Genomic DNA, 25,541 nt, shown 5'->3' on the forward strand with positions numbered 1-25,541 from the left:
TAAATACGATTATATATGAGTGTGTAGTCCCAAATGATTGGCTAATGAGTGTGACTAAATGTGTACAAGGAGAGGGTAATGCCCTGGAAAGAGGAAATTATAGAGGCATAAAGCTTTTCAGACCAGCCAATGAAGATAATGGAGAGAGTTTTAGAAGATATGATCAGAGAAAAAGTGAACACTGATGAGATGCAGTTTGAGTTTATGCCAGGCAAAGAGACTACTGATGCTATATTCATTGTTCAATAGCATCAAGAAAAATATACAGGAAGATATGGGACCTGTACTTTGTTTTCGTTGATTTGGAGAAGGCCTTTGACAGAGTTCCTAGGGAGGTGATAAAGAGGGCAATGAGAAAGCTTGGGATCAAGAAGTGGCTGGTTAGGGTGGTCATGGCAATGTATGTGGGTGCTCGCACCCAGGTAGGAGTGAATTGAGATTTGAGTGATGAGTTTTCCATGAATGTTGGTGTGTATCAGGGGTCAGTCTTGAGCCCCTTGTTGTGTATCATGGTTTCTGAAGTCCTCTCAAGTGACTTCAGAAATGGCCTCTCATGGAAGATGTTGTATGCCAGTGATTTGGTGTTGGCTGCTGAGAATGAAACGGAGGTGGAAAGATATAGGAAGTGGAGAGATGGTATGTTACAAGTGGGCTTGAGAGTAAATACCGACAAAACAAACGCGATGGTATCTTGGGATGGTGGCTGTACTGTCAAAGAAGAGGGAGAGTGGCCATGTGTGGTTTGCCACAAGGGCGTGGGAAGTAATTCCATCTTGTGCAGTGTTTGTGATAAGTGGGTGCATAAGAGATATAGTGGTATTAGAGGAAGACTGTGAGATACTGCTGATTTCAAGTGTGCAGTGTGTTGGTGTGGGCATGTGGGAATTGTCAGGCATGAAAGGATTGATCTTGCTGGTGCGTCTCTCGAGAGTGTGGTAGTTTTGTTATTTGGGGGACATAATATGTGCTGGTGGTGGGGCGAGATAATGCTGATTTCAAGTGTGCAGTGTGTTGGTGTGAGCATGTGGAAACTGTCAGGCATAAAAGGACTGACCTTGCTGGTTAGTCTCTTGAGTGTGTGGAAGTTTTGTTATTTGGGAGACATATTATGTGCTGGTGGTGAGGCTGGTGTTAGCTCTGTGGTTTGAGTGAGGAGTGGTTGGAAGGAGTTCAAAGAGCTGCTGCCTCTCCTGACACTGAGAAGGCTCTCCCTCCATGCTAAAGGATCTTTGTATGTGGCATGTGTTAGGAGTGTAATGCTGTATGGTAGTGAGACCTGAGCAGCAAAGGAAGAGGACATTCGCTGATTCAAACGTACAAAAATGACAATGATTAGGTGAATGTGCGTTGCATCCTTGAGTGCGACGTCTGGGAGGGTTAGGTTTACGTTGGAAGAGTTAAGAGGTAGGATGGGACTGGAATGTATTGGTGTTGTGATGAGGATAGGTAGATTGAGATGGTCTGGGCATGTGGAGAGGATGGGGGATGACAACTGGGTGCAGAAAGTGAGAAGCATTAACAGTAAGGATAGAGTTCCGAGAGGTAGACCGTAAAAGACTTGGGATGAGGTCACTGTGTATGACCTCAGGGATAAGGAACTGAACAGGGAGGCTGCCAGAGGTCGAGCAGCGTGGAAAGCCGCCATTAAGTGACCAAGGCTAATGCATGCCAGCATGATGGAGCCTTTACAAATGAAACAAAAAGAAACAGTACAAAATGAAGACGGAAACAGACCAGAAAGTTCTGATATAAAATACAGGTATACCTCGGTTTAATGATGCAATTGGTTAACCCCTTAACCGCGGGGCGTCACTTTCGTGACGCTTGGGAGCAAGGGATCATACTGCGGGGCGTCACTTTTGTGATTCTGTGTTATTTTGAATTCGCCCGGGCTTTCAAGTGGTGACTTGTATCATCTATCAGTACTGCCAGTGTCCAAAACTGGTCAGCACTCCTAATCTCATCTGTACTCCCATCCATTGTTGACAATTTAGCCATTTCTCCCCATTCTTGACTCCCCTCCCTACCTCCCCTCCATTACCCTATCCTCTCGCCTGCCCGGCTGTGCTACGCTAAGTAAATCTTCCCTGGAATTTTTCACTGATTTCATCCATTGAAATAAGCCCTATGCCCCATTCTTATACCAAATAATATATACAAGAAAGAAATAAGGTAAGTGAGAGTGCCATACACCTAGAATTGGCTAATTATCACCTGACAACACCTCACGTGCACTCGTTCGCTAATTTTCGCTGTTTATTTCCCCTTTAAATATGCTGTATAATCTATTTTCGTAATAAATATACATATAAGGAGGGAATGGAGAAGCCTAAGTGATATTTACATTCACCTGGAACTACCTAATTTATCATGTATTGTCTTGGTTTTCTGCCAATCATTTCATTGCTATATATTAGCAGGTCTCACAAGGCTGAAGTTTGTAGTATTGCACTTACTCTAGCCAGGCGGCAGGAGGCCACCACTATCAGTTCACTGTCGTCTTTGAAGGTGAAAATACGTCTGATTCGCGCCTGCTAACTTCCGCCGCTTTTTAGCCCCATGCAAAGGGCCCTGTGACTTTTACCCCCTACTAAACCTCTTGTGGAAAGAGGTAAAGGGCTGACAATTGATAAAGAGTGACTACGATCTTTCTATTGAGTAAAACAGTGCAAGTGGATTTGTAAATAATGTGTAAATAATGTGTAAACAGCAAGTGAAAGCAATGAATGTAAATATAAGTGAACAGTGGAAAATAGTTTTATAAGTTACTTCAAGTGACAGTGCATAACACAGTGTAAATAAAATAGAAATGTAAATACTGTAAATAAAATAGAGAGTGTAAATAGAAATGTAATTGAGTAGTATTATAAGAATACGAGTATATACACTAGGAATAATGAAAGTGAAAGTTTCACTCTAGCATGTATGAATACTATGAGTTATGAGAGTGAAGGTGAAAGTGACATTCACTCTCAATGCTAGTATACAGGACGAGAAAGTGAATGCTACGTATTTTACTGAAAGAAATTGAATGCCTACAGTGACAATAAACCACCATTACTGAAGGAAACTTATGGATAAAGACTGTAGATATATATAAGTGTTATATAGTAATAGAAATATAAGCTGTGAGTGTTTTTATGAGTAATAAATGACAGAACACCAGTGGCGAACTAGCGCAAGTGGGAAGGTCATACACCCTCGTAATTTTCATTGCTTTCACAGCGTTTTTTTTTTTTTTTTTTTTTTTTTTGAAGTATGGATTCCAAACTATTTGAGAATCATAGAATAGTGTTTCTAGTGATAATATCAGGCTGTGGTAATCATATTACGGGTTGTCGGGAAGTGTAAAGTGGAGACTTTGTTACCCAACTTCAGAAGTCTCCACAAGTCCTACGGTACTCGATGAAGGCTCAACAAACACCCCAGGAGAAAGCTGAAGGTATGTGCCATAAGCATAAGTGATTTTAATATTCTAGGACTAATAACTGATTTTTGGCAAATATTTTTAGAGAGTCTGTCGGAGAGCGAATATGCCCACAGGAGCCGCAAGAAAAAGCAAAACAAGCCCGCGGTTAAAGGATTAAGTAAAAACCCATCGCAAGGTGGGGTATCGTATCCTGGGGTAATTTAACATGTAAAGTATACGGATGCGTTTTTGAGCCTTGGGTTTCCCCCCCAACCAAGTCGTAAACCCACCCAGAAACAAATTTCTAGCTAACCTAAACCTCCAAAATTGCTTTAAAACAAGCTAAACTAAGCTAAAAGCAGTTTGTAACTTACCTAAACTCATAAATAAAATATGGAAATCATCAAATATAATCATCATCATCATCTGCACCTCCTTTCCCAACCTCGGGCACGGTGAGGAGTAGCAATGTCCAGACAGCCCAAATTTGCCCAGTCCATGGGCCATGCTTTCATTCACTCACCATTCAAGCCCCCAGAATTCTGGCTCTATCTGATACACCAAAAACATTCATCACATTCTGCAGCTTCACATAAACTTATCCAATAGAGCCAGTTCGGACGCTGCCACGTTATAAAGGGATGCCAAATGCCTGATCATGCGCTTCTCCTCACAATATTCATCCAGCCAGCTCAATCTCGTCAGTTCCCTAGCCTCACCGACTTCCAAACCTCTCTTCCTCGCACACTCATCCACCATATCCCTCCACCTTCTCCTTGGCCTATCTCGCCTCCTTCCTCCTTCAAATTCACTCATATATACATTTTGTACCACTCTACTGTTATCCATTTTCTCCACATGACCATACCATCTCAGTACACTCTCTTCGATTCTGCTGTCCACAGACTTCCTCACTCCACATCTTTCACGAATCACATCATTTCGTATCCTATCCACTCTCTCTGCTCTACATACATTCCTCAACAGTCCCATCTCCACTGTTCTCACTCTTGACTTCATTTTCATGCCACAAAATAGTCCCACATTCATATGTTAAAGTTGGCACTAACACTCCTTCATGTAAGGCTCATGCAGCTGCAACACTCAAGTCTCTTTTTCTTAGCAAGGTCTTCATTGCACCAGCTACTTTCCTTCCTTGTGTCACTCTACTTTCCACTTCTTTTCCATCACTGTAGCCACGTATTTCAACTCTCACCAATTCCAGTCTCTATCCATTCATTGTAACATTGCACTGGGAGTCACCTTCTCTCTCAATAACCGTCACTTTACTCTTTTCTACATTTAATCTCAACGCATGACGCTCACAGACATCAACAAAACTCTGCACTAGTCTACCAAGTTCTTGTGCGATATTTGCAAGTAGTACTGCATCATCAGCACTAAACAAATTTGAGATATTCTATCACCATTCATTATCAATGCCATCCCCCTCTCCATTACTTATGTTTTTACTTCTCTCATCACCCCATCCATATATATACTGGACAACCATGGGGACATCACACAACCTTGTTGCACGCCCACACCAATCATGAACCATTCACTTAGACGCCCATTAACCATTACACATGCTTCACTACCTTCATAAAAACTCTTGATATAAGTTTGGAAAAAATCAAACTTAGTAAACTGTAGCCCAAAATGACAATGTTCACCCCATCTGTGACTAAAACACATTAATCTAAGTCTAAAAACAGTTTATAAATCAACCTAAACACAAAATTTAAGTCTAAAATATCATCAAAATTGGTTTTTAAAAAAAAATCAAAACCCATTGTTAAACCAGAGTTTGGTCATCATTAGGCGGGGTATGGTGGTATTTCTACCCCCTTCGCTAAGCCGGGGTATCGCATCTAGGGGTATCGTATCTCGGGGTATACCTGTACATCTTATTTACAACACTGCATAGCGGTAGGTGGTGGTGACCATCATCCACTCACTTGATGTAGTGCTTCTTTCTTCTTCCTTCACCTTAATCATTCTATTTCTGTGTCTGCCCTCTCCTCTTTCTACTTCTCTCTTTCCTTTCTGTAACTTTTATTACTCTTTCCACTTCAGGTGGCTCTATACTGAGTGACAAGTTTAATAGTTTCCTATAACCCAGGAAACCTTTTACATTGCTGGGTGGTAACCATACACACAGATCACACAGGTGAAGTGGAACCTACTATGGTGTTCCTATTAACTGTGTGGAGGAATGCAAATGAGGCATCCACCCAAGAACCAAATCTTCATATCTTTCAATGCGCCTCGCTGCGGAGAGACGCTGTCAACTGCATGGGAACATTGGTTCATTGTACAGGATGGCCTTGCAATGGTAGATGCCTGCCTGTGGTTGATGGGTTTGCTCAGCCAGACACACTGGTGTTAATCAACATTACAATACATAATCATCATTCCTTAACTACAATTACTGTATAGTATGGTTTACAAGAATCAACAAACAACAGCATATTACAATACAGTACAGTAAGTTACAAACATCACATCCTCAAATCCTAACCTTCAAAGAATAAGTGTCTGGCCCATTTCAGTCCAAATACTGTTGATGGTTCTCCCTCTATTACACTTTCTGGATCCTACCCATCCTTAGATGGCAAACCCAAGTCAGGATGATTATAACCATATACCGGTAGACTACAGTACAGAGTGAGTTTTAAGTCAAGAAACATAGTCATAACCAATAAACCCTTCATTTATTGTATTCAATTACTTCTTAAAAACACATACAATCCTGTCTACCGGTATTCAATGTAATGACTCCTCTGAGATTCATTTGTGCAATCTGATAAGGAATTCTTCAAGAACTTTCTTCTGCAGAAGTAACTGGATATTACAGCTGAGAACAATGCAATATTCCTATGTACAATTGCCCAAAGATGTGATGACCTGATTCCTAGTATCTTTCCCTCTGAAAGTGGTACAAGTATCTGGCAACTGCCACGGCTTAGTTATATCTCCTTTATTGCACATCTGGAAGAACAGTACTGACGTACAAAACAACAACAAACAATCTCACATTACGTGAAAGGAAACCACAATATACTAAAGCTGAGGCTTAGCTGTGCAAAAGAATGTGAAAAGCACAGGCTATGGGCTAGTGCATTAACCCCTACATGCTGGGGGTTTTCTGATGTTGCACGCTCCTCCCTATGAGGGATATCCGTGACAGAAAAAAATACCCTTACTTCAAACCCTAAAATCTGCCAAACTATAACAACTAGAGAAAAAGTTGAAGATACATAAGAATCACCAACACCTTCCTCTTTCAAATGAAAGTATCCCCATGTCTCTAGGCGGTCCCGTTGATGAGTAAGGATAAGTTAAAGTTCAAAGGGTAGTGGGAAGACACCTGCAGCTATACACGTCAACCGGTGTTGCTCCGCACCCAAAATTGTGACTGCTATACACGTCAGCCGGCAGTTAGGGGTCAAGGTGATCCTGCCACCTGGTAAGAATCTGTGAACTTCTCCCAGAAACATGTTTTGCGGGTTTCAAAGATAAATTTTTCTATGCGCTTTCATGCAGTTTCCTCAAATCACAAAATTTTTCAAATACCTTTGACAATCATGCTATTGGTGTGTAAGTGGCATTAGAAAAGAGAAAAAAAATTGTAAAACAGGAATCACCACCTCCATGAAATTAACTTCAACATACAATTTACTACTCAATAAACATCCCATGTAACTGGTGTACGACTATATCATGGTAAATATATGAAGAAATGCTTTCATGCACAAATTTTGCCAGATCTTAAAATTTGCTGCCGGACAAATGTACGACATGTTTTCCTGAACATAAACACTTGTTTCATAAATGGGTGCTGGTCTGCAGTGATAGTTGAATTTGATTTGCAGTCAGCCACAGTGCAAACAAAGTTTGTCATTTTGCTAACTGGTCTTACTGTCAATGTCACGCAACCAAGTCATCTCATCACTGACACATCTCGCCAGTCTCATGTTTGTTTACAATCATACATGTGGCAGAGCCAAGTACAGAATGGAAATGTCGCATGGCAAATATATCCATACCTTTCATCGTTGTTTTTAAGAAACGGAAATCCTATTACCCTTATTCAAATTATTTACCATCTTTAGACATGCATGAAGGCAATATTTCCACCTAAATCCTCTTTCGTACTTCCCTAGAAATCACTTGATAGAAAGGAGTAGAACATACGTTTGAGTACTATTTTTTCCCAACCCATCTTCTTTATTAGGTCATGAATATTGTATTAGTTTTGTTGGTAACCTGATGTTCATTATAACAACACTCTGTTTTAGCTGGCTTTGGGTACAATAGCATCAAATATTGGTAGCTGTAATCCTCACACCTGCAAAACATGTAAATGGGGGAAGTTCACAGACTCCGAACAGATGGCAGGACCACTCAGTGCACTGGCCCATTGCTCAATAATTTCAAGGTTAAAATGCAGACACACACTAATAATGATTGTTTTACATCCTAAATCAATAATACTGAGGGAGAAATGTTGCATAAAATAAAATCTACAATTAAGAGAAATGCCAGAATCACAAACATCATGAAATCACGAGAATCACAAACATCATGAAATCACGAACATAATCTACATTTCAAGCTCTATGTGGGATGAAATTCAGGTGGGAAAACAATACCATGAGCACTGTGAGCAAATAGTGAAGTAATAAAGTGCAACAATGAGGAGTATCTACCATGAGCACTGTGAGCAAATAGTGAAGTAATAAAGTGCAACAATAAGGAGTATCTCTATCTATCTATCTAATGCCAGACGCCATAATCCCGTACGGGGTGGCCATTTGACTCTGAGTTATTTGTTTTACAGGGAGGGGCACTAACTCTCCACCAACCCACTTGACACGTAGGGAGCACGTATGGTTTGGTTATATGGTTACCACCCAGCGTTATAAATGGTTTCTTGGCTTACAGGAAACCATTTGGCTTGTCACTCAATGTAAAGCCACCTGTAACGGAAAGAAAAGCATTAAGTAGTGACAGGAAAGATGGGAGAAATAGGAAGAGAAGAGGGCAGGCACAGAAAAAGAATGATAAAGGGAGGAGTATCAATTGAATTTAGTGAAAAAGTGAAATTTTGTTGCTGTCTGAAAGTCTACGGATGTCACATTCCAAGTTTCGCCTGTTCGTGTACTAGTACAGTATAAGTATTGTGTGTGAAATTAACCTTCCCTACGTGTGAACAAGTGGGTTGGTGGAGGGTTGGTGCCCCTCCCCGTAAAACAAATAACTCAAAGTCAAATGGCCACCCCTTAAGGGATTATGGTGTCTGGCAATGGATGGATGGATGGATGGATTTCCTAGATTTTCATACTCTTGCCACACAGTCTGAAGGAGGAAAAAGGTTAGTAATCCCTTTATTATCCGGACACCCAATAACCAGACACCCCACTACCCGGACATTTTGGGCCTGGGCCTTCGGACCCCACCCCCCCCCCCCCCAAAATCCAAATTTTTTTTCCGGCCATACTTTGAACTTGGCATATGGCACTAAACAGCTGTCTTTACTCACGGCCACTGGCCCCCTGCTGTTCCTCCCCTCCCCAGTTACCACCTAACTACCATCGTAAGTAGATGCTCATCGCAATGGATGTCGCACATGCTTGTTTTTGGGAATAAACAGTGAATAAACTGCAATACCTCGCCACTAGACCACATGGGAATTTACACTGTCGTGCAGTGTTAAGAAATTAGAATTTAAAGAGCAAAGGATTAAGTGTGGAGTGCAAGCTGGCATGGCGCAATTAGGAACAGAATGTCCTGTGTTAAACCATTAAAGTAGAACCTCTTTGGTCTGGACCCCTTTGATCTGGATTTCTGTTAATTCGGACAAAATTTAAAAATAATAAGCTCCAAAAATATGTTGAAAGTAATTCTAAAGTCGTTTTCAGTATCGGCGCGGAAAGCGATCGTCATTCGTTTAGTCTCGGATCACGCTAGGTCGCAACATGGGCGCCTGTTTAAACACACGCTAGCATTCGTTCCATCAACTAGTTCACCAACCATTTATATTTTTATGCTGTATTTCAAAAGTTAATCCTCCTTACCATGCCCCTTAATGCAAGTGTAGCTTCTGCAATGAATAAAGGTGTTAAAAGGAAGCATGTAACACTAAGTATTGCAGTTAAAGTGAAAATACTGGATAAACTAGAGGCTGATGTTCCTCTAAGAAAACTCGTGAACGAGTTTGGTATCGGCAGACAAACTGTGTCGGACATCATGAAAAACAAAGATAAAATTAGACGGTTTGCTTTAAAATCTGATGCTACAAACAGTGACTGTGGTGAAAATAAAAGAAAAACTCTAAAAATGCCAATGGACAAGAATCTAGAAGAGGCTGTTTATAAATGGTACATACAGCAGCGATCATGCGGAGTGGTAGTGAGAGGAATTGAACTCCAATCTGCAGCAGAAAGGCTCGCCAAACATCTTGGTCATAACAATTTCAAAGCTAGCTGTGGATGGTCATGGAGATTTAGGAAACGACATAACATTAGGAACAAGGTGTGTGGAGAATCCCCAAGTGCTGATGCTGCAGCTGTGGAACCGTTCCGAAAAAAACTGAATGGCATCATTGTTAGTTCAGATTTACGTCTGTGTCAGGTTTATAATGCAGACGAAACTGGTATATTCTGGAGATCCTTGCCAGAAAATACCCAGGCATCAGTGAATGAAGCCGAAATCCCTGGGAGAAAATTAAGCAAGGAGTGAGCATCAGCACTCGTATGCGCAAATGCCAACGGCAGCCACATGCTCAAGCCTGTCCTTGTTGGCAAATCAAAACAACCTTGAGCTATCAAAGATATCATGCATGAGCTCCCAGTGCATTATTACAGCAGTGCAAATGCATGGTTTAATGGGGAGATAACATCAGACTGGTTTTACCATCATTTTGATCCTGAGGTAAGAAAATATCAAACAAGTGCTTAAAATTCCCGAAGAAAATGTTAAGGCTTTACTGCTTCTTGATAATGCCCCATCACACTCGAACATTGAAAAACTGTGTAGCAGAGATGGAAAAATTAGGTGTCTTGCTCTGCTACCTAATACAACCTCTCTTATTCAACCTATGGACCAAGGTATCATCGTGACCTATAAGAGACTTTACAAAAGAAAGTTTTTGGAGGAAGTAATGGTAGTGTTGGAATCGAGTGAGGACAGATTTGATGACACAAAGGGCAAGAGGACACTCGAAAATCTTAGAAATTACAACCTTAAGTCCATGACATTTAGCTGGGCAAAGGCTTGCAGAGAACTGAAAACCACTACTCTATCGAATGCGTAGAAACAGTTGCTGTATTCAGACGATGTTGAATTTGACTTCGAAGGATTCCAGCCTCAGGATTATCATAAAATTCTGTTGGCTGCTGGAGAGACCTTAACCCTCGTGGATGTGGACGAATGGTTGGATGAAGATGATGATGATCCTGGATGCCAAAACCTAACAGATAAAGAAATTGCAGACAGTGTTGTAGGAGCTGATAATGTTGATAGCCCTGATGATAACAGTGATGATGATGACCTCCCTGAAAAATTACCATTGTCACAAGCCCGGGAACACATGGATTGGCTAGTGAAATTCCTCGATCACTGCCCCTACAGCAACATGAAACCTTACTACGAGCATATGAGGACTCTATGAGATATAGTAATTAATGAGCAGTGGAATAGGAAGACACAAATGAAGACTGATAACTTCTTCAACCCACGTCCTTCATCACGGTCTGCTTCTGCAAAGCCTCAACCCTCCACTTAACACATAACTAGTAAGTAACCAGTATCACTTAATTTCCATATCAGTTTATTTCTGAGTAATTTATTTTATAATATTTTTTATTATTTATAGCATCATGATTATAAAGGTCAACTGCACCTCACTCCCCACGTTGATGGACAAGTTGAGATTACGCACTGAGGGCTGTTATTTTACTATTCATTTTGTTGTCTTCGCAGGTCCTGTACCGCATATTGTAGTCTGTTGCCCGATTTTATGTGAGTACAGTGCTGTTGTCATTTTATAAATTATGGAGGGGTCAGTGCAGTCAACAGATGTTTGGCCTTGTGTAACGCATGGATGCTCCACAGTCTCACCACACTACACCACCAGCAACCCGATGCTACCACAGCAAAGTTTTTTGTAATTTCTCATCACAAGACTTCATTAGGGATGATTACTTGACGTGACAAATATTGATTTCAATGGATTTTAACATACTGTATTTTGATGGGCATGTGGTATTTCTTGCTAGCAACATGAATGTAAAACATAAGCCGTGTTTTTGTCGTCCAAGCTGGAGCTTGGGATTCGAAGTGCGTCTTGGGGAGGTTGGTTTCTGTCCGCAAAAACAGTCCAGGATATGAAGAACCGAAAAATTACGTGCCAGTCGCAAAGTAAACAGAGGGGTTCGCCGAAGACAATCTTCGTACGAGTATGCAACTTATACGCAGCCATTATTTGTGCTGAACTGGCTCTATATGTCGTTAATATTAGCCACCTGCACTCTAATTTTACGTACATCATGCTAATTTCATGATCTTTATCATTTACGTGTCCTTGCCTGCCAGTCTCACTCTCCCCAAGCTACACCAAGACTGCTCCCGACCACGCTTGGGTGAGATACGAAGACGATCTTGGTTTCGATGACAAATGCTTGGGCCGGCTTTGTATCACTTTGGCCGACAAAAACGGGGCAGCTTGGTTTCACCAAAGATGGCTTCGAATCCGATCCATCAGCTTGGACGACAAAAATGCGGCTATAAATTGCAGAAACGTGTGAGCAACAGTACGAAGTCAGGAGTTTGCGTGGTTGTCATAGCAACCCCGCACTCCTCAAGGCAACGGTGCAGCAGTGCACCGCAAATGGATGTCGTAATGCATTATTTTTTCATGACTGCCTAACAGTTCCTTGCTACAGATATGTCAAAAGGTAGCTATGATGGATGGTAACTCTGGCTTCGAACATTAGTGCTGTACGATCATAATTTATATAAACTGCTGAGGACAATTGTGAGCACAAGGCGACTGTGGCTACCAGTAGTTGTTCCACACCACACTACACACTTTTTTTTTTTTTTTTTACGCCACAGGAGTTTGCTTACACAAAAATGGGTCAGAATATTCTGCAGTCTTTAATGATTACTGTAGGTTATTTTTTGTACTTAAATGTGCTTTACTTGTACATCAAACATTAGCTTCTTGCCCATATGGGCATTATCAATATGCCAAAGATGACAATGTATTTTTTGCCTACATAAGCTTTATTTTTATTCCAAATATTACAGTTAAGTAATTAATTTATTTTTTTGCCTACACAAGCCTTAGTCACTTACTACAATTTAAAATGTAGGCTAGTTTCTTGTCATGGCCTTACCTGTACCTTTCATCTTTTGCAGTTACATAGGGTTGACATATGCCACATATGTTAATAACTAACAAACATACCATATGTAGATAGTTTTTGGTATGATCTGGAGATTACCCTGATGGTCCGGACAATCTGCTAATTTGGACAACCCTTCCCCCCGTATAGTTCGAATGAGAGAGGTTCTACTGTAATTCGCAGTGCAAAGAATTAAGTGCAGCACAACACTGGTTTACTGTATGTGCTTCAAGAGCATTTTCACATTGCCAGAGCCTTAGAGGAGGCAGCCACGGACGTGCTGTAAGTACCCTGTACGCTGCTAAATATTTTCCATACTCACTTCTAATTCCTCATTCTCTGGTTCCTTTTCATTTATTTCATGCTCGATGTCCCTTATTTGTGTGAACAGGGTCTTAAATAGGTGCTATGCAAGTCTGGTAGGGAGTTATTTTGGTGGCTTTCAAAGTCAGGCTGGGTTAGGGTCCATAAGTACCAGTCTAGGAGGAAGTGTCCCAGCGGATATTGGGACGATTACTGCACAAAGGAATCTCCTAACTTGCGCAATTCTAAATAGTGTAGCGGATTCATAATACGCAACATCAAGCAACAGTTTGCAACATCAGTAAATTGTGAAAATTACACGAAATTCACAGATGCAGACTCAAAAGTGACACTTTTCCAATGTCTCGTGTAATACACACCAAAATTACCTCAAGTCCGTGCATCTAGCCGGGTATGAACCAATCATGGTCAAGTAGGGCAATTACTAAACCAATCATATTTATGCACAGCACATACTACAAGCCAATCAATAATTCTTTACCAAACAGACATGGCAGTTCCACCTATATTATAACAAACTCACGATCTCAGAATATGTAATTTTGATGCATATACAAAACAGATAGTTAACTGTTGAACTGTAATAGCAAGAAGTGATTGGAAAATGACAAAATATTCCTATTTTGGGGTAGTTAAGGAAGCAGTCAGGTAGCCTGCGGCAGAGTTTTCCGACGATCTCTGCAACTGGCCACGTTGTTTGGCATCGCCCCAAATGGACACGTCAGTGTATCCCGTGTCGAAGCTACGGGAAACTTAATTATTTAACCAGACCTAATCAAACCAAACCTAATCCAGCCTAACTTCACTTGCGTTTGACAGCCCGCATTCAAATTAAAAATGTGCGATAGGAACATTACATATGGCCAGCTACAGGTAGACATCAGTGTAATAGTTATGCATTCTAAATCCTCATTTATTGCTTTCAGAGGTTAATTTATTAAAATACCCCGGTAGCTGTGGCAATCCAGGAACAACAACAATTAATCTGTGAAATACTCACTTCAGTGGAAAATATGGAAGGGCCATGCCCATTCGGTAAAGAATTAATGCCAATCACAGCGATTCCCTCCCACGTCAAGCATGAAAATCGGGTGCAACTGATGCCCTAGCACTTGGCTCAGTGCATTTTCTCCTCTCCATTGTTAGCATGTGGTTCCGGTGTGGTTTACAAGAGGATTTTGTTTTTCCCCCATGCTTCCTCCACCTGCCAAGTGTAACCATGGCTGATCGTAACCCCCCTATACCTACAACTTCTTTGAGGAAGACGATGAAGAAGATGCCAGCATCAACTTACACCCAAAAGTTGAATGTAATAAGAAGGAATGATGACAGTGAGAAAAAAGCCAAAGTTGCCCACTATCACAGACTCAACAAATTGACGACTCTTACGACGACACGGGGGGTGCTGAGGGCAACGACGACATCGCTTCTGTTGTCTCCACACTAGATTTTGAGGGGTTCCTGAGGGAAGCTGATGATGATGAGGAGACAGCATAAGACGCCAGGACACTCAACTCGTGCTGAGAGGCATTACTCCGCCTCAAGCCACAGAACCCCTCCCTCCTCCCCTGTCGATTACAGCAAAGGCATCAGTCAGAGTCAAGTAAGAATCTTACAATATTGTTCATTCCCATTACACATGCTTTACTAATTTCTTTTCCATTTTTTTTTCTTTCTTCTTTTTAAATGCAGGGAAGAAGAAATCAAAGGCCAGGAGCCCACAAACTGTTCCTTCCAAGAACAAAACAAAAACCATACAACAGAGAGTCAAATTCAAGATACATTCATTTCCAGATGCCTGGACACACTGCATTTGAAAGACTGGAGATGATAGGATGTAGGAAATACAGACTGAGGGAGACAGTTCCAAAGCTGACTATCTATCTATCTATCTATTGCCAGACGCCTCAATCCCGTTTGGGGTGGCAACAAACAAATCGCCTCCACGTCGTCCTGTCCCCCGCCATTTCACTGCCCTGCTCCCAACTCACACCCCCCTCTCTCATATACCTCTCCACCCCATCCCTCCATCTCATCCTCGGCCTCCCCCTCCCTCTTCCCCTCTCCACCTCACTCACATACACTCTCTTCGTCAGTCTTTCATCCTCCATCCTCTCCACATGGCCAAACCACCTCAGTGTGTTCCTCATAACACTTCCTATCACATTCACATCAACACCACAACGCTCCTTTATATCCTCATTCGTCAGCCTGTCTCTCCATGTGACTCCACAGGCTCCTCTTAAATAACTCATTTCCACTGCTCTCACTCTTGACTTGTGTCCTGCTAACAATGTCAAAGCTTCATTTCCATACATTAGAGTTGGTATCACAATACTGTTATGTAGTAACTTTTTCACTTCCATGCTCACTTCCCTGTTTCTTATCACTGCTTTCAAAGAACCAGCAACCTTTCTTCCCTGCTGTACCCTTTCAAGCACTTCATCCTCTAAACCTCCATCCTTACTCATCACACTACCCAAGTACCTCTTTTATTACCCCATCCATGTACAGATTGAACAACTATGGAGACATGACACATCCCTGTTTCAACCCAACCTTCAAAGAGAAAAATTCACTCAGTTCACCATCCACATGCACTGCAGCCTTCGCACCATCGTACATACTCTTCACAGCATTCAACAACTTCCCATCTACTCCATATATTCTTAACATTTTCCACAATCCTTGTCTATCCACCCTGTCATATGCTTTCTCCAAATCCATGAAAGCCGCATACAACTTCTTTCCCTTCTCTAGAAACTTTTCCACTAAAGATCTAATAATGAATATCTGATCTACACAACCTATTCCCTTCCTAAAGCCTCCCTGTTCTTCTCCAACTAATTTCTCTGTTCTTTCTCTAACTCTGTCAATAAGTATCCTACCATACACTTTTCCTATTATACTATATATATATATATATATATATATATATATATATATATATAAAATGACAATGAAGGCTGGAAGAGATGCACTCTCACTCACTGTGTGATCATGACTGACATAAGAGATCCTTGGGCCACTTGGGTGCGAATGGAAATGTGCCAGACACAGTACTGGTTTTAATCTAGAACAGTAAAGCTGAACCTCTCTTTTCTTTTAGCAAGATTGGCTTTCTTTTATTTTTTCAACACCATAAATCAAGTTTGGAGGGCAGATATGTTATGGGAAACACATCCGGAAAAAAAAAAAAAAAAAAGGGAATGACTACTGTACTGCCATCTCAGACTCCTTGTCCAATGAAAGGTTGCCAGATTCAAAGAGTTTTATCTGAAACTTAAGGAAAGTGATTCATCACTTCCTTGGGCAATTGTACACATATTCTGACTTGACACTCACCCTGTGTTTTGTATTCTCTCCTATCTTTCCTCAACATAAATTTTCCATTCATCTACCTTTCTCTAATCTACCTGGAAGGAGCTGGGCTGTAGGGAAGAGAGCATCATACTGCGCTGCAATTCTCTCAAGGTACTGGTCGACTGTGAGAGGCAGTTCAAGGCAGTCAATGATTTTCTTGGCTGCCATGGGTCCTTTCATGCCCATAACCCCAACTTTCACTTCCCATGTGTACACCTTCCCATACTCTGAGGCAATGGTTTTGGTGGCCTCTGTGTAGAGTCGTTCTGTGTCTGTTGTTGAGTTAAGGGGAAAAACTAGTTAATTCCATGAGCATGAGATATCAGTCTTATGGTGATAAGTGATCTGAAAATATCAAGAATAAAACAAATAATATGCCATCACAGAAAAGAGGTTACTAAGAGGCAGTGTTTAACCACTTCTGTGCTAAAAGTCCTTCCATAATGACACTGCAGTGAAGGTATTAATCTGGAATTCATCTGTTAACCTACCATGAAAAATTATGTTGAGTTCATGCACATTTATGACAAAAATACAATTCAGCAACTACCTTATCCTTGGTCAAAGATAATTTTTCTTCTACCCTATGCAACCTTTTGGTAATTTACACTCAACCCTTCCCCTTTGGAGGCATCCCAGAAGTGGCTTCAAGTTGCTTTAACAACACAAAGGTATTATAAGCGGTGATGGATGGAATAAAACACAACAAAGGGAGGTAAGGAATTGGTGCATTACTTACTTCCACCTTTTGTAATGTCTCATGAAGCATGATGACCTTCCAGCAGGGACTTTAGCATCTCATTTGCTCCACAATAATAGCACCCAGTGACCTGATCTGCCTGCAACATGGCTGGCAGGAACCCCTGCTAGCCATTACCTTCAATGTTACATTGTGCATACACTGAATTATATTCCTTGTCTTAATTTCTTTTACTGTGTGTGTGTGTGTGTGTGTGTGTGTGTGTAATATATATATATATATATATATATATATATATATATATTTTATAGCCAACGGCCATGCCATGTTGAGTACACCGCTTCCCGTCCGATCAGCGAAGTTAAGCAACGTTGGGTCTGGTTAGTACTTGGATGGGTGACCGCCTGGGAACACCAGATGCTGTTGGCATCCCTACGTGTCAAGTGGGGTTGGTGGAGGATTAGCGCCCCCCCCTGTAAAACAATTAACCCTAAGCCCTCGGCCACCCCGTTTGGGATACATGGCGTCTGGCAATGAATGAATGAATGAATATATATATACTCAATCCTCATAAATCACAGCAATCTGGGCCTGGACCACTGCAGTGATTTACGAATTTCGTGATTTATGAATAATAACTCTTATGCGAAAAATTAATTTGGGTCTGGACTTCGGCCAACCTGCCCCCAGAGCACCCTACCTGCGCTGATCTAGGTACCATCAAACACAAACATACAAATTTAGGAATATTCAGTGCACGTATTAAATAGAAATAACCAATGTTAAGGGATCTCACCTTAATCCTCTGATGATATTGCGTAAGTGAATGGAATGGGGTGGTGTTGGGAAGAACTTAGAACCTCTCAGCACTCATTCCTCCCAAACTCTTTCGCCAGCTTTGAAAATTTCTCTCCTTTCTCAACACGACAAATGAGCTCCAAACGTTGTCCATACGACAACGGCAGCAGCTTCTTGATGCTATATTTCTTAGAGCGCTTCATCGGGGGGTCGGGAGGGACCATGGCAGGTAGGAGGCGGGGGGAAGTTGCACAAAAAAGGCAGTTAGCTCTCGTACTCCACGGCGACGGTCTGTAGTGTGCAGACTGGCGGGACAAGAACAACAACAACATGGCGACATTGGTATGCACACTTGCCACCAGGGACGCGTGGTGATTGGTTGTTGGGTTGCGATTTTCAGTCTGAATGCTGCGGTTTACAGTTCTCCTTGGAAAAGGCCCACTTGGGTGCCTAGGTCCGCAATTTTTGTGACTTAACAGTGATTCAAGGTTGGCGGCAGTCTGACAGCCACTTAGCCGTGATTTACAAATCCGTAATTTATGAACACGCGATTTACGAGGATTGAGTGTATATACAGTACTCATCAAAATTATTGTGTTGTCTGCAGGGCGCGCAATACTCTGTTTACTAAAAAATGTGACCTCCTTATGGAATAAGTTGTAGGTTGACAGTAGGTTATAAACTCTATACAAAAGTGTTCTAATTGCATTCACCTTAAAAATAATGAACAGTAACTAAAAAAGCTAGTACCCAAACCCGAGAAAGTAGGCTTACGATATACAGACATAACCAGAGTGCCATTTAACTTTTGTATTAATAAATCAAGAAATGGGAGTTTACCGTTAACTTCACATTCTATGGTAAATTTTATGTTCTTATGTTGTTTATTTAGGTAGTTTAAAAAAAGTGGAGCATGGCTTCCATCTTGAAATATAAGTAGAGTTTCATCCACATATGTACAATAAAGGATGGGTTTAAAGTATGCAGGACAATTATCCAGCCATTTCTTCTCTTAAGGGCAGAGAAAAACATTAGCCATAGTCGGACCCAGAGGCAAGCCCATAGCCACACCGTCTACCTGTTTATACACCTCTTTATTAAACATAAATTGGCTGTCCTTAACACAAACAGAAATCAAGTTTTTACAGAATTTTTACTCATACCCATGACTTCTTCCGTATCATTAAAAATTGTAGTTACACATAAATCAATAGTTTCATCCAAGGGAACATTTGTAAACAATGAGGTGACATCAAAACTACAAATGTAGGAGGAGGCTGAATCCAGAGAGAAAGTTAAAGAGCTCATATGAATTTTTAACCGTATATTCATTGACTGTTATATCCAAAAAGGATGGGAACTAAAAACTTAGCTAATTTAAATGAGGCAGTTTTAAATGCTGCCATGATTGGTCTAAAAGGTATAGATTGTTTGTGGACTTTAGGCAATCCATACAGAATAGCTGGTGATGAGCCACTAGGTTTTAAAGACTGTGAATATTCCATTGAAACGGTTCTTTTTATAACCATAGATTTTAATAACCTGTTTACTTTATCCTCTATTTTCATGTTCAGTTTTATTAAACGGCATGAATGACTTTATTGAACTTAGTGGAGTCCTTCAAAATATCGTGCATTTTCGCTATGTAATCAACTTTATTGAGTAGCACAACCCCTCTTCCTTTACCTGGACGACAAACAACCAACTCCTCATTTTTACCCAAGTCTTTCAAAATGCTAAAGTCTTTCTTTGTGAAAATAGGTAAATATACTTTAGAACTTTTAAACCCATAGAACTCTTTACATGCTATATTACGAACACATTGAATAACTGAATTTACGCTACACCCTTCGGTGAGCTTACATCATCTAAGTGTTTGTATCAGACTCTCAAAAACAGTGAAGTACTTATAAAAGTTAGGCCGAAGCACAGGTAGGTTAAATTCTAAAGCGAAAGATAACAAAAAGGATTCTTGACTGAATAATTCTACATTTGAGTTATTGAGACAGGCTGACGAATGAGGATATAAGGGAGCTTTGTGGTGTGGATGTGGATGTGATAGGAAGTGTTATGAGGAACACACTGAGGTGGTTTGGCCATGTGGAGAGGATGGAGGGTGAAAGACTGACGATGAGAGTGTATATGAGTGAGGTTGAGGGGGGAAGAGGGAGGGGGAGGCCGAGGATGAGATGGAGGGATGGGGTGGAGAGGTATATGAGAAAGGGGGGGGTGTGAGTTGGGAGCAGGGCAGTGAAATGGCGGGGGACAGGGCGACTTGGAGGCGATTTGTTTGTGGCCACCCCAAACGGGATTGAGGCGTCTGGCAATAGATAGATAGATAGATAGAATATAACTTTTTGAGGCTCACATGATTTAATCTCAGATTTAGCCCCAAGTCAAAGTAATTTCTTTTCATGAACCTTGCCAATATTTGTACATACTCTGTTTACTTTTCTCTTAACAAAATACTTTAAAGAGTAGAAGTCTAAACGTGACACCCTGGAGCTTAAGAATTTACATGACTAAGTGAAACTTTAAGGTCCCTAATTTCTTTTTCTTTAGTTCTTATTTCAATGTTAAGTAACTTATCTTGCCAAGATTTATACAGCTCTGAGTTACAGTTTTCCGGTACAGGTTGGGAAACACATTGTAATTCTTGCGACATAATAAAAAATGCAGGTGAAGGTTTCTTTTTTCCAACTGGGTTGACAGCCGTTCGTACTTCCGGAACCCGTGAAGTGTAGAGGGTCCATATCTACTGCGAAGAATTAATGAGACAGGCTTGTTCTGAGGGAACCGCAACTTATACAGGAAAAGCAATACCAGTGTTGCAACGAACAGCATATTTATTATGTCCAGACGTTTCGACATATTCATCTATGTCATCTTCAGTGGATTTAAAAAAGATAAAAAAAAGACCTGTAAGGTATTTAAAATCCTAAAAGAACTATTTGAGCATGAGCTCATCGACTTAAATAAAAGAGAAAACGTAGTGTTAAATTATAGAGGGACTTAACTGCACAATATATTCAGAGGGACAGCAGACACAATTGTTTAGGGCGAGTTTTCATTTATAAATATGAATGGATTCTAGTATTCTGAGATTCTTACTGGTACATGTGTCTGTTATATAGAAATTCTTTGGATCAACAGAAGCATTGCAAATATATGAATGTTCCCTTACTGCTGAGTGAGGAGGGTCACTCACAGGGAGACCTGACCTGCTCGACTGACCTCTATGCTCGTCAACCCTTAGCTTGAAAGCTTGTATTGTGCTTCCAATATACCCTGTATGGCAACTAGGGCACTTATATTCATAAATGACTGATGAGCAGAGGGCAGTCGGTAGTGGGTCTTTGTAATGAAAAAATGATTGAATCTTAAGATCATTCTTATGAACAAATCGGAACTTTGTTTGAGAACAGAAAATAGAAAAGTTATATTTCAGTGCCCTCTCTATCTTTTCTGATACAGTACCAAGAAAAGGTAGAGAAAGATACATTTCCTCCTTACTCACTGTACATACAGGTTGCTTTGGACTGTAAATTTTGGCTAAGAACTTTCCAACACAGTTATCAAAAAAAGTAGTGTTAAAACCATTGTTAGCAAAAAAATTCCTAAAAAAAATGACCTCCTTACGGAATAGGTTGTAGGTTGACGGTAGGTTATAAGCTCTATACAAAAGTGTTCTAATTGCATTCACCTTAAAAATAAATGAACAGTAACTAAAAGAGCCAGTACCCAAACCCGAGAAAGTAGGCTTACAATTTACAGACATAACCAGAGTGCCATTTAATCTAAGAGTACTAGAACCCATTCATATTTATAAATGCAAACCCACCCTAAACAACTGTCTGTCTGCTGTCCCTCTGAATATATTGCGCAGTTAAGTCCCCCTATAATTTAACACCACGTTTTCTCTCTTATTTAAGTCGATGAGCTCATGCTCAAATAGATCTTTTACTACTTGAATGCACTCACATTCTCCATATCCTCACCACCCAACCTCACTGCACACTCTGTGACTTCATTCCTCACAAAAGTAAAGTTATGGTGTTTGAGAGGAATGAAGTCACAGAGTGTGCAGTGAGGTTGGATGGTGAGGATATGGAGAATGTGAGTGCATTCAAGTACTTGGGTAGTGTGATGAGTAAGGATGGAACTTTGGGGGATGAAGTGCGTGAAGGGGTACAGCAGGGAAGGAAGGTTGTTGGTACACTGAAAGCAGTGATGAGAAATAGGGAGGTGAGTATGGAAGTTAAGAAGTCACTGCATGATAGTATTGTGATCCCTACCCTGACGTATGGAAGCGAGGCATGGACCTTGCAAGAGGGGAACAAGTCAAGAGTGAGAGCAGTGGAAATGAGTTACTTGAGAGGAGCATCTGGAGTGACGTGGAGGGACAGGTTGACGAATGAAGAAGTGAAGGAACGCTGTGGGGTGGATGTGGATGTGGTTGAGAATATTAGGAGAAATACACTGAGGTGGTTTGGACATGTGAAGAGAATGGAGAATGAAAGACTGACTAAGAGGGTGTATGTAGGTGAGGTGGAGGGAGGGAGAGGGAGAGGTAGATCGAGGATGAGGTGGAGGGATGAGTTGAGAGGTATATGAGGGAGGGAGGGGTGAGTTGGGGGAAGGGTAGTCAAATGGTGGGTGACAGAGCGACTTGGAGGCGTTTTGTCTGCGGCCACCCTTTGCGGGATTAGGGCGTCGGGCTATAGATAGATAGATAGAATAGGATTTTAAATACCTTACAGGTCTTTTTTTATCATTTTTAGATCCACTGAAGATGACATAGATGAATATGTCGAAACGTCTGGACATAATAAATATGCTGTTCGTTGCAACACTGGTATTGCTTTTCCTGTATAAGTTGCGGTTCCCTCAGAGCAAGCCTGTCTCATTAATTCTTCGCAGCAGATATGGACCCTCTACACTTCACGGGTTCCAGAAGTACAAACGGCTGTCAACCCAGTTGGAAAAAAGAAACCTTCACCTGCAGTTTATATTATGTTGCAAGACTTAAGTTCAAGCTGTACCGGAAAACTCTTTGTAACTCAGAGCCGTATAAATCTTGGCAAGATAAGTTACTTAACATTGAAATAAGAACAAAAGAAAAAAAAATTACGGACCTTAAAGTTTCACTTAGTCAGTCATGTAAATCCTTAAGCTCCAGGATGTTACGTTTAGACTTCTACTATTTAAAGTATTTTGTTAAGAGAAAAGTAAACAGAGTATGTACAAATATTGGCAAAGGTTCATGAAAAGAAATTACTTTGACTTGGGGCTAAATCTGAGATTAAATCATGTGAGCCTCAAAAAGTTATATTCTATCTATCTATCTATCTATTGCCAGACGCCTCAATCCCGTTTGGGGTGGCCACAAACAAATCGCCTCCAAGTCGCCCTGTCCCCCGCCATTTCACTGCCCTGCTCCCAACTCATACCCCCCCCTCTCTCATATACCTCTCCACCCCATCCCTCCATCTCATCCTCGGCCTCCCCCTCCCTCTTCCCCCCTCAACCTCACTCATATACACTCTCATCGTCAGTCTTTCACCCTCCATCCTCTCCACATGGCCAAACCACCTCAGTGTGTTCCTCATAACACTTCCTATCACATCCACATCCACACCACAAAGCTCCCTTATATCCTCATTCGTCAGCCTGTCTCAATAACTCAAATGTAGAATTATTCAGTCACGAATCCTTTTTGTTATCTTTCGCTTTAGAATTTAACCTACCTGTGTGCTTCGGCCTAACTTTTAAAAGTACTTCACTGTTTTTGAGAGTATGATACAAACACTTAGAGGATGTATGCTCACCGAAGGGTATAGCGGAAATTCAGTTATTCAATGTGTTCGTAATATAGCATGTAAAGAGTTCTATGGGTTTAAAAGTTCTAAAGTATATTCACCTATTTTCACAAAGAAAGACTTTAGCATTTTGAAAGACTTGGGTAAAAATGAGGAGTTGGTTGTTTGTCGTCCAGGTAAAGGAAGAGGGGTTGTGCTACTCAATAAAGTTGATTACATAGCGAAAATGCATGATATTTTGAAGGACTCCACTAAGTTCATTAAAGTCATTCATGCCGTTTAATAAAACTGAACATGAAAATAGAGGATAAAGTAAACAGGTTATTAAAATCTATGGTTATAAAAAGAACCGTTTCAATGGAATATTCACAGTCTTTAAAACCTAGTGGCTCATCACCAGCTATTCTGTATGGATTGCCTAAAGTCCACAAACAATCTATACCTTTTAGACCAATCATGGCAGCATTTAAAACTGCCTCATTTAAATTAGCTAAGTTTTTAGTTCCCATCCTTTTTGGATATAACAGTCAATGAATATACGGTTAAAAATTCATACGAGCTCTTTAACTTTCTCTCTGGATTCAGCCTCCTCCTACATTTGTAGTTTTGATGTCACCTCATTGTTTACAAATGTTCCCTTGGATGAAACTATTGATTTATGTGTAACTACAATTTTTAATAATATGGAAGAAGTCATGGGTATGAGTAAAAAAATTCTTTAAAAACCTGATTTCTGTTTGTGGTAAGGACAGCCATTTTATGTTTAATAAAGAGGTGTATAAACAGGTACATGGTGTGGCTATGGGCTCGCCTCTGGGTCCGACTATGGCTAATGTTTTTCTCTGCTTTTGGGAGAAAAAATGGCTGGATAATTGTCCTGCATACTTTAAACCCATGCTTTATTGTAGATATGTGGATGAAACTCTACTTATTTTTCAAGATGGAAACCATGCTCCACTTTTTTTAAACGACCAAAATAAACAACATAAGAACATAAAATTTACCATAGAATGTGAAGTTAACGGTAAACTCCCATTTCTTGATTTATTAATACAGAAGTTAAATGGCACTCTGGTTATGTCTGTATATCGTAAGCCTACTTTCTCGGGTTTGGGTACTAGCTTTTTTAGTTACTGTTCATTTATTTTTAAGGTGAATGCAATTAGAACAATTTTGTATAGAGCTTATAACCTAACATCAACCTACAACTTATTCCATAAGGAGGTCACATTTTTTAGGAATTTTTTTGCTAACAATGGTTTTAACACTGCTTTTTTTGATAACTGTGTTAGAAAGTTCTTAACCAAAATTTACGGTTAAAAGCAACATGTATGTACAGTGAGTAAGGAGGAAATGTATCTTTCTCTACCTTTTCTTGGTACTGTATCAGAAAAGATAGAGAGGGCACTGAAATATAACTTTTCTATTTTCTATCCTCAAATAAAGTTCCGCTTTGTTCATAAGAATGATCTTAAGATTCAATTAATTTTTCACTACAAAGACCGACTACCGACTGCCCTCCGCTCGTCAGTCATTTATGAATATTAGTGCCCTAGTTACCATACAGGGTATATTGGAAGCACAATACAAGCTTTCAAGCTAAGGGTTGACGAGCATAGAGGTCAGTCGAGCAGGTCAGGTCTCCCTGTGAGCGACCCTCCTCACTCAGAAGTAAGGGAACATTCATATTTTTGTAATACTTCTGTTGATCC

General features: G+C 40.6%; 1 protein-coding gene and 1 non-coding gene across 2 annotated transcripts in view; one reads left to right on the forward strand and one right to left on the reverse strand.

The window, feature by feature from the left end:
- The window catches only part of LOC145403992 (pseudouridine-5'-phosphatase-like), a 244,218-nt gene that overhangs the window by 114,138 nt on the left and 104,539 nt on the right, over positions 1-25,541 (reverse strand). Inside the window, exon 3 of the mRNA XM_080275599.1 lies at positions 16,566-16,784. Within this exon, the coding sequence (XP_080131725.1) occupies positions 16,566-16,784 (219 nt within the window). The remainder of the gene's footprint in view (positions 1-16,565; positions 16,785-25,541) is intronic.
- On the forward strand, positions 17,523-17,641 carry LOC145404194 (5S ribosomal RNA). The gene has a single exon (XR_013898126.1). It is a non-coding gene; the product is annotated as a 5S ribosomal RNA (ribosomal RNA).

Source organism: Coenobita brevimanus, chromosome 62, assembly GCF_032717465.1.
Source record: "Coenobita brevimanus isolate Jiangsu-jjx chromosome 62, ASM3271746v2, whole genome shotgun sequence".
NCBI lineage: Eukaryota > Metazoa > Arthropoda > Malacostraca > Decapoda > Coenobitidae > Coenobita > Coenobita brevimanus.